This window comes from Bos grunniens, chromosome 12, assembly GCF_055505025.1.
Source record: "Bos grunniens cultivar Pamir isolate PY7600 chromosome 12, Bosgru_T2T1.0, whole genome shotgun sequence".
Classification (NCBI taxonomy): domain Eukaryota; kingdom Metazoa; phylum Chordata; class Mammalia; order Artiodactyla; family Bovidae; genus Bos; species Bos grunniens.
The window spans coordinates 34,674,869-34,692,529 of NC_141176.1; the positions used below are offsets into that span (position 1 = coordinate 34,674,869).

General features: G+C 45.2%; 1 protein-coding gene across 3 annotated transcripts in view; it reads right to left on the minus strand.

Annotated features, from left to right (window-relative positions):
- Window positions 1-17,661, minus strand: part of TNFRSF19 (TNF receptor superfamily member 19) — a 91,361-nt gene that overhangs the window by 37,802 nt on the left and 35,898 nt on the right. For all 3 annotated transcript variants that reach the window (XM_086328502.1, XM_086328503.1, XM_086328504.1), the window contains exons 4-5: window positions 11,636-11,814; window positions 966-1,051 (exon numbers count right to left, since the gene is read on the minus strand). In XM_086328502.1, the coding sequence (XP_086184628.1) occupies window positions 966-1,051; window positions 11,636-11,814 (265 nt within the window). The remainder of the gene's footprint in view (window positions 1-965; window positions 1,052-11,635; window positions 11,815-17,661) is intronic.

The following is a 17,661-nucleotide window of genomic DNA, read 5'->3' on the forward strand; positions in this document are numbered from 1 at the left end:
GGGGCTTCTGCCATGAAAAGAAGTAAGAGGTCAGATCCTGGGCATGGAGAATTACATCAAAGTAATCCCTAAATAAATAAATGTCTGTATTATGCTCCCCGAAAGGAAAGAGCAACACCCATTTGAGCACAGTCTCCTCCTCCGACCCCCTTCCTGGACCTTGCTGCCCCCCAGCTCAGGAAAGCCCTCCTCAGCACAGACAAGCCCACCCCGAGCACACCTGGGGGGTGGTGGGGCGCCCATCCTGACTTCTCTCCTGTCCCCTTGATAGTGGGTTTTCATTGCTATTGTCATTCAGTCACTCAGTCGTGTCTGACTCTTTGCAACCCCATGGCCTGCAGCACGCCAGGCCTCCCTGTCCTTCACCATCTCCCGGAGGGGTTTTCACCGGCCAGATTTATATTTAGGATTAAGACAAGTCAGCAGCCTCTCTTTCCTAATCAAAATCAATGCAGGTGGATAACCTGTAACAAATACCTTTATATCTAAGAAACAACATGGCCAGAAAGTTTAACTCGTTAATATTCTCTCTACCAACATGCAAACGAGTTTTCTCTTGTTTTGCAACCCCATGGACTGTAGCCACCAGGCTCCTCTGTCCATGGTCTAGAGACCAGGAAGGGAAATGCACAGACTCAGGAGGCCACAGCACAAAGACAGGACACATCAGGCAGAATCTGGACCCCTAGTTAACTGGAGTTGCCCGAGTCATCATCTGGACTGAAAGATCAGAGTCTGGAGGGAACGGGAGTAGCAACATGTCTGTGTTTCCCTTCGAGGTTCCAATCAGTGGATGCAGTTTGCTGACTGAGACACACACAAAAGGGCTTTCTGTCCTGCTGGACACCTGACAAAAGACTGTACCCTCTAAGCCAGCAGTAGAGAGAGACTGCGTTCCATCTGCCAACTGGAGAAAGCTTTTACAAAGGCCCAGAGCCCCTCTCTGTGTGCAGGGCATGACTCACAGTGCGGCTCGTAGGGGGGTGGAGGGTCTCCACAAGGCACACACTCCATGTCTTGAAAACCAACAAGTTTTGTCTTTCTGTAAAACCTAGAAGAGAAAGGAGAATAATCTTTGTGTTGCTTTTTTCATCTCAGCTCACAGATGCAGCAAACAGATTTCTGTCATAAATTACTGCCAGTCTCCATTACCAGTTCTATGTTCAAAAAAGGTTCTCAAAGGCTTAAACGTTACAGTATATTTTAGACCGGCACAACTTTAGAAGGCACTCTGAGCATGCTGTGGACACTTAAGAAATGACAATTCACTCAATGTGACTTTGTAGATTCTACTCAGCCCCACTTTTGTACATCGAGGTGGGGGGGCGCCAAGAGGGAATATGAAATCTGGATGTTTCTATTGTTGTTTAAATGACAAAATACCTTATGCAGGGCTAGTTTTTAACCTTTGAAATTCAGAAACCAAAATGCCATGCAAACCATAGGAACACCAGGAAAATGTAGGCAGATACTTGTACAATCTTGATACGGGGACACCTTTCCAGAAATGAGAAGAAATCCAGGAACCGGAATAGAAGAGATTAACAGTTTTGAACACACACACACATAAACACACTCACACACACATGCATGCACAAATACTAGAGACATCTGAAGAGCAAAAACAAATCGTCAACATAATTCGTGGGCAGAAGAAAACTGGAAAGTAGTTCACAGTATTGTCTATAACTTAAAAATCATTATGATGATAGTAAACATGGGACATCTCTGATGGTCCAGTGGTTAAGAATATGCCTGCCAATGCAGGAGACACGGGTTTGATCCCTACTCTGGCAAGATCCCACGTGCTTCGGAGCAACAAAGCCCCGGGGCTACAACTATTAACACTTGTCGAAATTAGAGACAGCCCGCACACAGCAACAACGACCAGTGCAGCCAAACATAAATTAAAATAAGTAAATAAATACATTTCTATAAAAGTAAATCTGGCAACTGAAAAACATGCAAAGAACATTAATGTTCCAAAGAACATACCATAATTTTAAAATTTCATAATTTAAAAAGTTGCTCAGTTGTGTCCGACTCTTTGCGAACCCAAGGACTATACAGTCCATGGAATTTTCCAGGCCAGAATACTGGAGTGGGGAGCCTTTCCCCTCTCCAGGGGGTCTTCCCAACCCAGGGATTGAACCCAGGTCTCCCTCATTGCAGGCAGATTCTTGACCAGCTGAGCCACAAGGGAAGCCCAAGAATATTGATGTGGGTAGCCTATCCCTTCTCCAGTGGATCTTCCTGACCCAGGAATCGAACCAGGGTTTCCTGCATTGCAGGGGATTCTTTACCAACTGAGCTAAGAGGGAAAAGATGATGAAATTAAGCACTTTAAATAATTTTCACATTAAAATGTTTAACCTCATTACTAACAAGCAAGTGCAAACTGCAATGAAAATATACTGTTTTGAATTAGAAAACTGGGCACCTGTTGGCAGGCACCTAGGCAAACGGGCACACGTGTGCAGTGGGAATACAAACCGCTGCTTTACAGGGCAATTTAGCAACAGGCCTTCAGAACTCAATAGAACAGTTTACATCCTATCCAGTAATTTCATGTTTTGAAATTTATCCTCAAAAAATAATCAATTGGGGGAAATTGGATGTAAATAGAGAAACCACAGCATTGCTTATAAAAGAAAAAAACCCAAGAGGCCTGGCCCAGACCCAACAGCAGATGTGACCTCAGCCGTGGTGGACCCAGGACTGTGCAATACAAGGGGGCCTTTAGAAACCGCAATGCAGGTCCACGTACCTATTTTTTTTTTTTCAGTTCATGAAATACCATTAACTGAAAATGAATTGTGAATAATATAATTCTAATTTGCACAAACATACACTTTGGTATAGATTCTTTCAGATTATTTATTTATCAATGCAGCTAAAGACATTTATGTGTGTAAAGGTGCATTGTAAATAGCTTGGTATATTATACACCAAATATTAATAGTGATTATTTCTAAACGGTGGGGATTCCAGTGAGTTTTATATACATACATACGTATTCATGATAGATGTATGTATATACACATGCATTTTCTGACCTTTCCATGACAAAAATAGTGATATGGAGAATAAACTACAGATCAAGTTTATAGAGACAGGTAGATGCAATTATTTTGTGGAATTGGATTATTTAGCAAATCTGCATGATTTGTGGTTGAAGCAAAATCTGCATTAAAACTAGATAATTAGACCAAATGTTCAGACTCATCCAGTACCTGCTCAACCTTCCATTTTCAATTGATTGTGAAGATCTGATCATAATATGGTGACTTGCCACCACAATTTGATAAAAAAATATTTCTTTTGGAATTTATAAGGTAAAAGTCAAAGAACAAAGTTGGAGGAGTCACACTTCCTTGTAGAAGCTTGCAGAAAATCGTCTGACCATGCATGTGCGTGTTCCCTTCTGGGCTCTCTGTTCTGTTCTGCGTGTCTGCATTTATGCCAGCATCACACTGTACTGAAAACTGGAGTTTGTAATGTGTTCTGATATCAGGAAGTGTGACTCCTCCAACTTGTACTTTATAAATTCCAAAAGAAAATTTTTTTTATTAAATTGTGGTGGAAAGTCACCATACTACAATCAGTGACGCAGATCTTCACAGTCAAATGAAAACGGAAGGTTAAGCAAGTACTGGATGAGTCTGAACATTTGGTCTAATGAATGGATCTGGGACAGTCTCTTCAACAAAAGGTGCTGGGAAACTACATTGCCACATTCAAAAAACTGAAGTTTTATCCTGATTATACACCAAATAAAAAATTAATTCAAAATGAATTAAAGACCTAAACATAAGACCCCAGACTGTAAATTCCTAAAAGAAAATACAGGAGAAGTTTCATGACAACATCTGGTAATAATTTCTTGGATACGACATCAAAAGGCATATAATAAATGGGCAACAAAAGCAAAATTAGACAGGGAGTATATTAAATCTGGGACTTTTGTATATCAAAGGATACTATTGATGTGATATGTACTTATTACCACACTCATGGAGCGGTATATAATAGATATGTACAGCTTCAGTCAATCATACCTCAACCAAGTGGTTAAAAATGTCACAACCAAAAAAAGAAAAAAAGACTTTTGAATTTTAGTAACAGTTTCTTCGGAAGTTAAAAAAAAATTGAGACAACGAAAAGAATGAAAAGGCAACCTATACTATGGGAAAATTTATTTGCAAACCGTATATCTGATAAGGGGTTGATATCCAGAGTTAAATAATTTCTAAGCTATGGTTTCGGAGAAGGCGATGGCACCCCACTCCAGTACTCTTGCCTGGAAAATCCCATGGACGGAGGAACCTGGTAGGCTGCAGTCCATGGGGTCTCTAAGAGTCGGGCACGACTGAGCGACTTCACTTTCACTTTTCACTTTCATGCATTGGAGAAGGAAATGGCAACCCACTCCAGCGTTCTTGCCTGGAGAATCCCAGGGACGGAAGAGCCTCATGGGCTGCCGTCTATGGGGTCACACAGAGTCGGACATGACTGAAGTGACTTAGCTTAGCAGCAAGCTACTGTTTTTCCATTAGTCATCTACAGATGAGAGAGTTGGAACATAAAGAAGGCTGAGCACTGTAGAATTGATGCTTTTGTATAATGGGGTTGGAGAAGACTCTCAAGAGTCCCTTGGACTGCAAGGAGATCAAACCAGTCAATCCTAAAGGAAATCAACCCTGAATATTCATTGGAAGGACTGATGCTGAAGCTCCAACAAGTTGGCCACCTGATACAAACAGCTGACTCACTAGAAAAGACTCTGAGGCTGGGAAAGATTGAGGGCAGGAGGAGAGGGGGATGACAGAGGATGAGATGGTTGGATGGCATCACCAACACAAAGGACATGAGTTTGAGAAGGACAGGGGAGCCCGGAGTGCTGCAGTCCATGGGGCCACAAAGAGGCAGACACGACTGAGACTGACGAGAACAACAAAAACGTCCTTTGCGAGGAAGGGGTGATGCTAATCCCTTCTTCACAGAGTGGTCTGGTGATTAATCATCGAATCAGTACAGAGTGCTTGGAAAATGTCAGCCATCCCGGTTACTAAAAGCAGCAAAGAACTGGCCAAGTGGGTTCCTCTTCCAGGGCAGGGCCCCAGGCCCCCTCAGCAGAGAAAGGTGGGTGGGGCCGGGGCTGGAGGCCATGTGGCCCCTTTTGCAAAGCTTTCACAGGCCCTGCACAGCATTAACTGACAGTAATGTCTGTGATGTGTTTAGTGCTTACTGTGCCCTAGGCACTCTGCCAGGCTCTGGACATTAGCTCTATTCTTAACCCTTCCGACAATGCTACAGGTTGGTAGCGTTACTACATGATATATACGTCAGTTCAGTTCAGTTGCTCAGTCGCGTCCAACTCTTTGCAACCCCATTAATTGCAGCATGCCAGGCCTCCCTGTCCATCACCAACTCCCGGAGTTCACCCAAACTCATGTGCATCGAGTCGGTGATGCCATCCAGCCATCTCATCCTCTCATCCTTCTCCTCCTGCCCCCAGTCCCTCCCAGTATCAGGGTCTTTTCCAATGAGTCAACTCTTCGCATGAGGTGGCGAAAGCATTGGAGTTTCAGCCTCAGCACCAGTCTTTCCAATGAACACCCAGGACTGGTCTCCTTTAGGATGGGGATCTCCTTGCAGTCCAAGGGACTCTCAAGAGTCTTCTCCAACACCACAGTTCAAAAGCATCTTCTGTGCTCAGCTTTCTTCACAGTCCAACTCTCACATCCATACATGACCATTGGAAAAACCATAGACTTGATTTTTACATAATTGACTTATTTATCTTAAAGAGGTTTTTTTTTTTGATGTGGACCATTTTTAGTCTTTGTCAAATTCATTTCAATATTGCTTCTGTTTCATGTTTTGGTTTTTTGGCCACAAGGCCTGTGGGATTTTAGTTCCCTGACCAGGGATTGACCCCTGCGCTAGAAGGCTAAGCCTTAACCACTGAACCACCAGGGAAGTCTCTATTAGATGGATGACATTTTTATAGGTGAGAAGAATTGATGTCAGAGAAATTAAGTAACTGGCTGGAAGCCACGACCATACTTGTGAACAAGGGCACTGACTTTCCCTGGTTGGTCAAATTGTACCCGGAGGACAGACTCTCCACGCCAGGGTTTAGAGGGGCCAAGCCCACAGTCAGGTCCTTATCCCAGTAAGACCATGGCTGCAGAAGCTGGGCATGGCAGCAGGAATAAAAATGCCCACCTTATGCCTGATCTTGGCATTTTTCTGGAGGTAATACGCAATTCATTTATTTTCTTTCTTTTTTAAAAATATTTACTTATTTGAGTACACCGTATCTTAGTTGGAGCATGTGGGATCTAGTTCCCTGACCGTGGATCAAACCCAGGCCTCCTGCATTGGAAGCACAGAGTCTTCACCGCTGGACCACCAGGGACATCCCTGTTTATTTCCTTTGCACCTCAATTTTCCTGTCTGTAAAGCACGTGTGAACTATTTGCCTCTTTCACACAAACACAGTCAAGCTGGGTGAGCACTTTGAACACACCCAGGAAGACCTGTGTACAAGTCACTCTGTAATTGTTGCCTGCCCCATACCTTCATGCTGGCTTAGAAAGGATGTAATTTTAAACTAATCATATAAATAAACGATGAAACACTATTCAAATATCTACTCATTTCTAACCTTCCCGCACGGAAGCATTTATTTATAGGATGAGCAAACATTGAGGAAACTAAAGCTGTGGTTTCAGGTGGCAGCAAATTTGGTGGAAGATGAAGAAGCACGTCTGGGAGGAGGCTCGGGGGAGGCTGGATCCCCTCACGGTCCAGCAGCTCACACCTGGGGTCCCCCCCAGTCCCACAAACAGCGAGTCCTGGGTCTCCAGGCACTGCCCACCTTGGGCAGCAGCCCCCAGGGACTCCTCTTCCCCCTGCCCCGACGCCCGACCCCAGGGCAGAAGCACACAGACTTGGTTTTGTCAGGACAGCAACAGAGATAAGACAGGTGTTCAGTTTCTATCCCTGCATTAGATTTGCACAAGGTCAAAACTCGGCATAATGATACTCAACAGGTATCAGTGCCTTCTGAGATTACACTACTTTTTTTTTAATAACAGACTAGGGACATCCCTGGTGATCCAGTGGTTAAGACTCTGCACCTCCAATGCAGGGGCATGGGTTCGATCCCTGGTCAGGAACAGCTCTCACATGCTGTGCAGCACAGTCAAGAAATAAAAATTCATTAAAAAACAGAGTAGATTATTGAGATATAATTCACATACCATGTATTCCATCCCTTTAAAGTAAACAATCTTTAGTATCGACACATTCACAGAGCATTCATGGACACATTCTGTGGACTATTTTAGAACATCTTCACCACTCTAGAAAAGAAACTCTGCTTCCTTGGCAACCACACCCCATTCTTCTCAATCTTCCCCAGCCACTAGCCCTCGACAGCCACTAATTTACTTTCTGTTCTTTAGATCTGCCACATCTGGACATTTCACACACATGCAATCACACAGAACGGGGTCTTCTGTGATTGGTTTCTTTCACTTCGCATCCTGTTTTCTGGGTTCACCCACGTTGTCACCTGTATCAGTAATTCATTCCTTTTACTGCCGAACAGCATTCTGTCATTAATTCGTTAATTACACTCCATTTAGTTGATCCATGGATCAGGTGAAGGACATTTGGGTCATTTCTACTTTTTACTATTACGTATAGTGCTGTGAACAGCTGTGTACAAGTGTTTGTGTGGCATGTTCTCAATTCCCCTGGTTATATACCCAAGGGCAGAACGGCTAGGTTGCAAGGAAACTCAATGTGTAACTCGTTGAGGATCTTCCACACGGTTTTCCAAAGCAGCTGCACCATTTTACATTCCCAATTTCTCCAGTCCTCACCAATACCTGCTATTGTCTGTCTTTTGGCTATAGCCATCCTTGTGGACACAGAAGCAAGAATACACAGAAGAACTGTACAAAAAAGATCTTCACGACCCAGATAATCATGATGGTGTGCTCACTCACCTAGAGCCAGACATCCTGAAGTGTGAAGTCAAGTGGGCCTTAGGAAGCATCACTACGAACAAAGCTAGTGGAGGTGATGAAATTCCAGTTGAGCTATTTCAACTCCTAAAAGATGATGCTGTGAAAGTGCTGCACTCAATATGCCAGCAAATTTGGAAAGCTCAGCAGTGGCCACAGGACTGGCAAAGGTCAGTTTTCATTCCAATCCCAAAGAAAGGCAATGCCAACAAATGCTCAAACTACCGCACAATTGCACTCATCTCACATACTAGTAATGTTCAAAATTCTCCAAGCCAGGCTTCAGCAATACGTGAACCATGAACTTCCAGATGTTCAAGCTGGTTTTAGAAAAGGCAGAGGAACCAGAGATCAAATTGCCAACATCTGCTGGATCATCAAAAAAGCAAGGGAGTTCCAAAAAACCATCTATTTCTGCTTTATTGACTATGCCAAAGCCTTTGACTGTGTGGATCACAATAAACTGTGGAAAATTCTGAACGAGATGGGAATACCAGACCACCTGACCTGCCTCTTGAGAAACCTGTATGTTGGTCAGGAAGCAACAGTTAGAACTGGACATGGAACAACAGACTGGTTCCAAATAGGAAAAGGAATACATCAAGGCTGTATATTGTCACCCTGCTTATTTAACTTATATGCAGAGTACATCATGAGAAACGCTGGGCTGGAGGAATCACAAGCTGGAATCAAGATTGCCGGGAGAAATATCAATAATCTCAGATATGCAGATGACACCCCCTTATGGCAGAAAGTGAAGAAGAACTAAAGAGCCTCTTGATGAAAGTGAAAGAGGAGCATGAAAAAGTTGGCTTCAAGCTCAACATTCAGAAAACTAAGATCATGGCATCCGGTCCCATCACTTCATGGGAAATAGATGGGGAAACAGTGGCTGACTTTATTTTTGGGGGCTCCAAAATCACTGCAGATGGTGATTGCAGCCATGAAATTAAAAGATGCTTGCTCCTTGGAAGGAAAGCTATGACCAACCTAGACAGCATATTAAAAAGCAGAGACATTAGTTTGCCAACAAAGGTCTATCTAGTCAAGGCTATGGTTTTTCCAGTGGTCATGTATGGATGTGAGAGTTGGACTGTGAAGAAAGTTGAGCGCCGAAGAACTGATGCTTTTGAACTGTGGTGTTGGAGAAGACTCTTGAGAGTCCCTTGGACTGCAAGGAGATCCAACCAGTCCATCCTAAAGGAGATTAGTCTTGGGTGTTCATTGGAAGGATTGATGTTAAAGCTGAAACTTCAATATTTGTGGCCACCTGATGCGAAGAGTTGACTCATTGGAAAACACCCTGATGCTGGGAAAGATTGAGGGCAGGAGGAGAAGGGGACGACAGAGGATGAAATGGTTAGATGGCATCACCAACTCAAGGGACATGAGTTTGGGTAAACTCTGGGAGTTGGTGATGGACAGGGATGCCTGGCGTGCTGTAGTTCATGGGCTGGCAAAGAGTTGGACACGACTGAGCAATTGAAATGAACTGATCCTCATGGACGTGAAGTATATGCGGGGGTATTTTTCTGCATTTCCCTGATGACTGATGTTGAGTATCTTTTCACAAGCTCACTCATGAGTATCATCTGTGTATCTTATTTGCAGAAATGTCTATTAATATCTTTTGCCCATAATTTAATTGGGTTACTTGTCTTTTTGTTATTGAGTTATAACAGCTCTTTATATATTCTAGATAAGATAGTTCCTTATCACATATATGGTTTATGATTTATGAATAGTTCTAATTCCGGGGGGTTGTCTTTCACTTTCTTGACAGTATCCTTTGAAGCACAAAAGATTTTAATTTTGATGAAGTCCAATACAGCTATTTTCCCTTTGATTGTTGTGGTGTTGGTGTAAGACCACTACTTTTTGCATCTGTTTGGGTGGTAAGTTTTTGCATGAGGACATGATTCATAAGGCTATTTTCTGCTCTTTCTTTGGGCCCAGAGTTTTAGCTGTCCTCTGGCTTCAGTAGAAGCCCCAAGACAAGCACCTGGCATCTGTCAAACGCCTGGTCTTGTGGGCACATGCTGGTCAAGTACAGTGAGGGCCCTGCATCTGTCATGACTTGGAGCGTGGATTCTGGCAGCAGAGTCCTGGACACGGCTCCAAGTTGCGCCTCGTACTCTCTGTGCAATCTTGCCTGAATAACCTTAATGATAAGGCTCAGTTTCTTCATTTTTAAAACACTGTGAACATTACAGAAAATAATTCATGTAAAGTGCTTCTCTGTGTTAAATTGTTTCAGTCCTGTCTGACTTATTTGCAACTCTATGGACTGCAGCCTGCCAGGCTCCTCTGTCCATGGGATTCTCCAGGCGAGGTTATTGGAGTGGGTTGTCATTTCCTCCTCCAGAGGATACAGAGTGCTTAGCCACTAAGTAATACGTGTCTGCTGCTCCCGTAATGCTGCCAGCCCTGGTCGATTCACTTCTGCCATAAAACCTGGGTTCCAGGCAAGCTCCAGGATTCCTGGTCTCTCCTTTGGCTCTGCTCTGTATTAAAGACGTCCTCCTGGCAGTCTCCTGGTCTCTTCCCTGCCTTACCTCCTGCAGCAAGGCCTCTTCACTCTCTAACAGACCACCACTTGGCCCCAGTGGGTCCCAGTTTTCATCACCACTCTGGCTTCCAGCTGCCTGTTTTATCTGGCAGGTCCAGCCAACCATTACCTATAAGCACTTATTAAAAATCCCTCCTCCTGGGCTTTGTCTCTCCACTTGGCCCAGGTGTGGTCCGCTTTCTGTCCACGGCCTGGGTTCCTTTCCAGTGTGTACACTTAAGGTCTCCAGCATCACACGAGTCCACCCCTAGCACCCCTTCTGCCTCTCCCTCCAGCCCGCTCTATTGCCTCCTACACCCGCTTGTCCTCTCGGCCGTTTCTGAAACGCACACGTGTCCACCCCTAGGGCCTGCGTCCACAGAGACCTCAGCTTTTCAGCATCACCCAGCCTGATGACCTACTCTGATCCTGCCACCTGCCTCTCTTCTCTGTCCCCAGTGGGCACACCCAGCCCCCTGAGACGCTGAAGACTTTCTGTTTTCCCCAGGAACCACCACCTTCTACCTTTCTGCACAACTTCTTAGTATTTACTATGCAGGTATTTTTCAAACCGTATTAGGATGTAAGCTGCCCATGGGAGGCAGTCTTTGTCTCCCTCCGGAAAGCAACACCTGGCAGCTGCCCCACAAACACCGCAGAAGTGACCGGCTAGACGGTGGTGTTTGCATTTCTCTGATCATATGGAGGATGGCCATCTTCCTAGCATCACAGGCCACATGCATTTCCTCTTTTGTGAGCTGCCTTATTCTTTCATCCCTTTGTCCATCTTTTCTTTCTTATTGACTGGTGGGGACTCTGCAGACTTTTGTGACACCGAGCCTTGGTCACTGGCTTATCTGTTTGATCCTAACCCCCCGCCTGTCACCGTGCAGGGCGTGTGGGAGGCCCCGGAAACAGAAAAGCCGTGAACCTCGGCAACCTTGTTGGGGTGGGTGTCAGCAGGCATCTGTGTCTGGAGGGGAACCAGAGAGAAAATCCTGCTCAGAATAATGACCTGATCTCCCGGGGAGGACTGGCCACGTACCCAGGCAGGCAGTCCCCGCAGACGGCGTCGCCAGTGGCCGAGCAGTTGGCCTTCTGGAAGCGGCTCAGCAGGGCGCAGTCCAGGCACGGCTTGCACTTCTGAGAGCCCCAGTCCTCCTTGAACCTGTGCGGCCGGCACTTCACACACTGGGCGTCCTCCCCGTAGCCAAAGCCACATTCCTGTGGGGATGAAGAGACAAGAGACGGCTATTCAGACCTCGAGAGCGTGAAAAAGGAGGACGATGAGATACGACGATGAGGAACCGGGCTGGTAATTACCCAGCGCCCGCCTCCCTGCACACAAAGGCCCCTCTTTCAGCGGTTCCCATGTGTCTCCCTGCTAATAATCTCTCTTACGGCCAGAAGTATACTTTGTCATCCACTTTATTCCAGCAGCATGAGTATTTGAATACGAAAGGCTCTCTGCCTCCCGCTGCTGAATTATTGCTGGCTTAGGGTGGAATCAGGCACTTTCTTCTCTAACTCGGCCAGTCATCTGAACCCTCAGAAACTGGAGTCAGGGAAACAGGCAGACACACACTCACTTATCAAGGCAGAAAATAAGTGCTTTGATAAATATTAGAACGCAAGGATGGCTGCATATGAAATGTCAGAGGCTTACAAGCCTAGAAACCTATCCAGTGAACTGCCTTGAAATATTTAGCTGTTTATTATCATCGTTTGCAACCCCATAGACTAATAGCCCACTAGGCTCCTCTGTCCATGGGATTCTCTAGGCAAGAATACTGGAGTGGGTTGCCATTTCCTTCTCCAGGGGATCTTCCTGACTCAGGGATCAAGCCTGCATCTCCTGTGTCTCCTGTACGGGCAGGGAGGTTCTTTACCACTGTGCCACCTGGGAAGCCCTGGCTGTTTATTGCTGTCTGATAGAAGATGCTTATATGACACCTAAAAGAACACTATATATATATACATACACACACACACACACACACAACATCCTTCTTATCCATCCCTCTGTTGATGGACACTTAGGTTGCTTCCATACCTTTGCTATTTTAAGTAGTACACTGAAGTGCATATATCTTTTTGAATTAGTGTTTTTGTTTTTTTCATATGTATACCCTGGAGCAGAACTGCTGGTGTGTAAGGTATGAGACCTACACCATTTAATTCCAGAGCCAGACTTCTTATTATTATACTGTGGGCTTTTCTGGCAGTTTATCTGACATGTACACAGGAGGATGTCTGAAGAGTTACATGTCATAGTTAAACCGACTATGTGATGGTTTCTACAGAACTGCTGCTGCTGCTAAGTCGCTTCAGTCGTGTCCGACTCTGTGCAACCCCATAGAAGGCAGCCCACCAGGCTCCCCTGTCCCTGGGATTGTCCAGGCAAGAACACTGGAGTGGGTTGCCATTTCCTTCTCCAATGCATGAAAGTGAAAAGTGAAAGTGAAGTCGCTCAGTCGTGTCTGACTCTTCCCGACCCCATGGACTGCAGCCCACCAGGCTCCTCCGTCCACGGGATTTTCCAGGCAAGAGTACTGGAGTGGGGTGCCATTGCCTTCTCCGTTCGATAGAACACTGGCCATTAAAAAGAAAATCAGGCAGCAACTCATAAGCTGCACGCATAGCCTCACACCAAGGGTGTGCCAGGGGCCCACGCGGCCCCCCATGAGCATGTGCCAGGGGCCCACGGGCAGCCAGAGGGGCAGCGGGAGTCAGGGCTCCCCTCACAGCCTCAGCTCCCTCTTCTGGGAACCATGGAAGCCAGAACACAGGTCCAGGGAGGTCATAATCCTCATTTCTCCATAAAATTTACACATTTAATTTCTCCATCCATGAAGTGAAGTCGCTCAGTCATATCTGACTCTTTGCGATCCCATGGACTGTAGTCTACCAGGCTTCTCTGTCCATGGGATTTTCCAGGCAAGAGTACTGGAGTGGGTTGCCATTTCCATCTCCATCCATATTTAGATACAAAGACAACTAATTAAAAATTAAATCAACAGACACACATACAAGAATATACAAATGAACTTAATTACAAAACAGAAACAGACTCACAGACATAGAGAACAAACTTATGGTTACCAAAGGGGGAGGTGGAGGAGAGGGACAGCTTTGAAGGTTGGGGTTAACCGATACACACTATTGTATATGAAATAGATAAACAGCAGTCCTTCAATATAGCACAGGGAACGATACACAATATCTTGTAACAATCTATAATGGGGAAAGAATCTGAAAAAGAATAGGTATTATGTATGTATGCCTGAATCTCTTTGCTGTACACCTGAAACTAACACGTGGTAAATCAACTACGCTTCAATTAAAAAACAAAAACCAATACAAAGAATAGTATTGCCTGTACTCAGTAAGGAACTCAATAAAGAGTATTAGCAATAAGGCTTCAATCCACTAATGAACTCATGCACATTTGGGGGGAGGGGCCCCTTCGTCCCCCTTGCAGCTCCTCTGTCCGTCTTTCAGAAGTGTCTTGAACAAGCACAGCAAAGAGCTGCGGAGAAAAACAAAGCAGGAGGTCAGCCCCTCCTCAACCCCGAGGGCTCCAGCTGGACAAAGCTCTGACCTGAAGGCAGGGGGGGACAGGAGAGGGGTGGAACCGGGGTCTCCCACATTAAGGCAGATTCTTTACCATCTGAGCCACCAGGGAAGCCCCAGTTCACAAATTAGAATCTCCTTAAAATCGTTAACAGGGATTTTTTTTTTGTGGGGGGTGGAATGATGAGGTGTTTTCAATTCTCACAACTCCGTAATGATTTGATTTTCGTGCAGAAAGCAGCTGTAGCAATCAGGAAAACAACACAGACACACATCTAGAGAGAGTTCTTGGGGTGTGTGTTCGGTCTCAGTGGGGTGGGGGGAGCCCCTGCTATTTGGGGGGCTGTGCCTCTCAGTGTGATCTGCGTTGGGACCATGTTAGCTGCAGAGAGAGCCGGGCATCCCAAGATTTTCGTTTGGCACAGAAGGGCACTTCCCACCCCGTGCCCCCAGCATCAGGGATCAAAGCATGTGACATCCGGGGCAGGGCCTCAAGCTCAGTGTCCCCGCAAAGGTCCCTGTGGCCACAACTGCAAAATCACTCTTGGTTGCAGGTGGCTTGCATATACGGGTCTCATATACAGGTTAACACACAACAGAGAGGGGAAGGAAAAGCGGGCAGAGGAAGACAAGCAAACAAGGGGAAAGAGGTAGGGGTCTGTGAACCAGCAGCACACCTCTGAAACGCTGCTCTCCCAGCCAGGCTGACGCAGCAGAATGGGGGTATTCTCCCACACTGGAGACAAACACACATAGGCCACTTGCCAGCCAAGGTACTCTGGGAACTCTCTGACCCTCAGCCACTTCATCTGTGAGAGGGGATATCATCCGGCCCTACAGGGTTATTCTGAGAAATAAACTGGAAAACATATAAAGCCTCCAAACTAGAAATCAAGCACTAGCATCCGGCCAAAGAACGGATACCAACGGATTTTATTATTCTGGATGATCTACAGCCCAAGTGTTTCTGATTCCAGTATAATAAAGTCTCGCCGGGGAACAAAGGGATCTGCAGACCCCAGTTTTTTAGGTGACTTCAAACACCACTTTGAAGTACTTTAGCCACTTGATACAAAGAGCTGACTCACTGGAAAAGACCCTGATGCTAGGAAAGATTGAGGGCAAAAGGAGAAGAGGGCGACAGAAGATGAGAAGGTTGGATGGCATCACCGATTCAATGGACAGGAATTTGCGCAAACTCCAGGAGATGCTGAAGGACAGGGAAGCCTGGTGTGCCGTGGTCCATGGGGTCGCAAAGAGTCGACATGACTGAGAGACTGAACAATAACAACAAAAGCATCACTTTTCATCTAAAACATTTTTACTGAATAAAAATCTGTTTAAAATGAGTCTCAACTACTTGCTTTTGAAAATGGGTACACAAAATAGAATTTCACCTTTCCCGGTTGAATCCACTGCTCCATTGCGCTATTGCACAAAGAACCAGGCAGCCCTGGGTCTGCAGGCGCTGCAGCTGTGTTAACGACCTTGCCCGGCGGTCAGCTGCTCTCCCTCCCTCCTGCCGGGCATCACCGTCCACAGCCACTCACTTCCTCTCCCCATTCCCGAGAAACTGGATAAACGATCTGACTTGAAAGAATACACACAGGGGTGTTGACAGTCCCATCTCTCTTGAGAAAGAACATATACTTTAGTGTTGGAGAAATCTTTGTGCTTCTTTTTTGATTCTTGGCTGTATTCTAGAGTGTATATCCTACACGAGGACTCTTTTGGCCAAAGAGTTTTTGCCATATATCGCTGTGTGTCATTTACACGGCATTAGATTTTGTAGAATGAGGATTTCATGATTTTTTCTTTTTTTTTGGCTCATTCTACATTGGACCAAATCATATATAGAAAGAAAAAAGTGGGGCTCCAACTGTATCAGAGGTTTCCTTAATAACTGGATACTGGCTCACTATTTCTGCCTGGAGTTCACATGTTTTACTGGCAGCAATAGCAATTTTCTTTGGGGTAGCACTGGGTTAGGGGTTGAGGTAAGGCTTTGCATCATTAGTATCATAAAACAGTACCGAAGTGTACAGAGCAGGAACCATGAGTCATACTTGTACAGAGATTGATTATTTGGGTGAATTTTATTCAAATAGCTCAGCTGATAAAGAATCCGCCTGCAAGGCAGGAGACCCTGGTTCAATTCCTGGGTTGGGAAGATCCGCTGGAGAAGGGCTAGGCTACCCACTCCAGTATTCTTGGGCTTCCCTGTGGCTCAGTTGGTAATGAATCCACCTGCCATGCAGGAGACCCGGGTTTGGTCCCTGGGTTGGGAAGATCCTCTGGAGACGGGAAAGGCTCCCCACTCCAGTATGCTGGCCTGGAGAATTCCATGGACTGTATGGTCCATGGGGTTGCAAAGAGTCAGACATGACTGAGCGACCTGCGCTTACAGTCAGAAACAGACTCATAGACATAGAGAAGTGTGGCTGCCAAGGTGGAGCGGGGTGGGGGAGGGCTGGATTGGGAGTTTGGGGTTAGTAGATGCAAACTGTTATAAACAGGATGGATAAACAACAAGGTCCTACTGTGCAGCACAGGGAACTATATTCAGTATCCTGTGATAAAGCATAATAGGAAAGAATACGAAAAATAATGCATATATCTCATATAACTGAATGCCTTTGCTACACAGCAGAAATTACCACAATACTGTAAATCAATAATACTTCAATAAAATTTTAAAAGTATATATTTTCTCTAAAGTATTTGCCATTTTAAAACAATACTATTCTAATACTATTTTTGAACTTTTAAGAATAACATCATAGCTTGCAGTTCATGACAGCTTAAGTGTATGAAGTGACCATTTCATGCGTTGAATTAACTAGACATCTTGAATTAACTAGAAATTCAGAGCAATTATTTCCAAAGAATTATTGTACAGCGTCCAAGGCAGCAACCACTTTTAGAGCTGATTTGTCGTATTTCTAAAGCACCGTAAACATACAGATGCCATAATTATTTGAAATCCAGGCTATAAAGTAAACAGCACATAAATATTAAATTATATCCCACTATAAATGTCTATTTTGATGTTTTTATTTCACTCAGTGAAACAAAGTGGTTAAAGTGCCTTGAAATCTTCCATATTAAGTTCAGTAAACAACCCGTCCTTCATTTGTAACTTCCTACCCCCCACCCCCAGTCAAACTCTACAGCCAGGTTTGTGGAAATGTCACAGACATGCCCTTCTGGTGTGTGTGCATGTGTGTGCAGCTTGAGTGCATCTGCCTGTCTCAGGGCATGCTGGCAGTGTTCAGGATGCGGGTCTCACCACTGCATCCCAAGGGCACCCTCTCTGCCCCAGGTGAAATTCACTGGTGAGAACCACGAGATACACTACGGCATCTAACCAAAATAGCATCCGATCTTTGGGGTTTTCCCTCATGACTCTGGGCTAGGAGGGGGTGATTTCTCTGGTAGAGTGCTTTCTTTGAGTACAGAAGCAGAAGAAGTATGAATGGGTCTCTGGAGAGAAGGCAA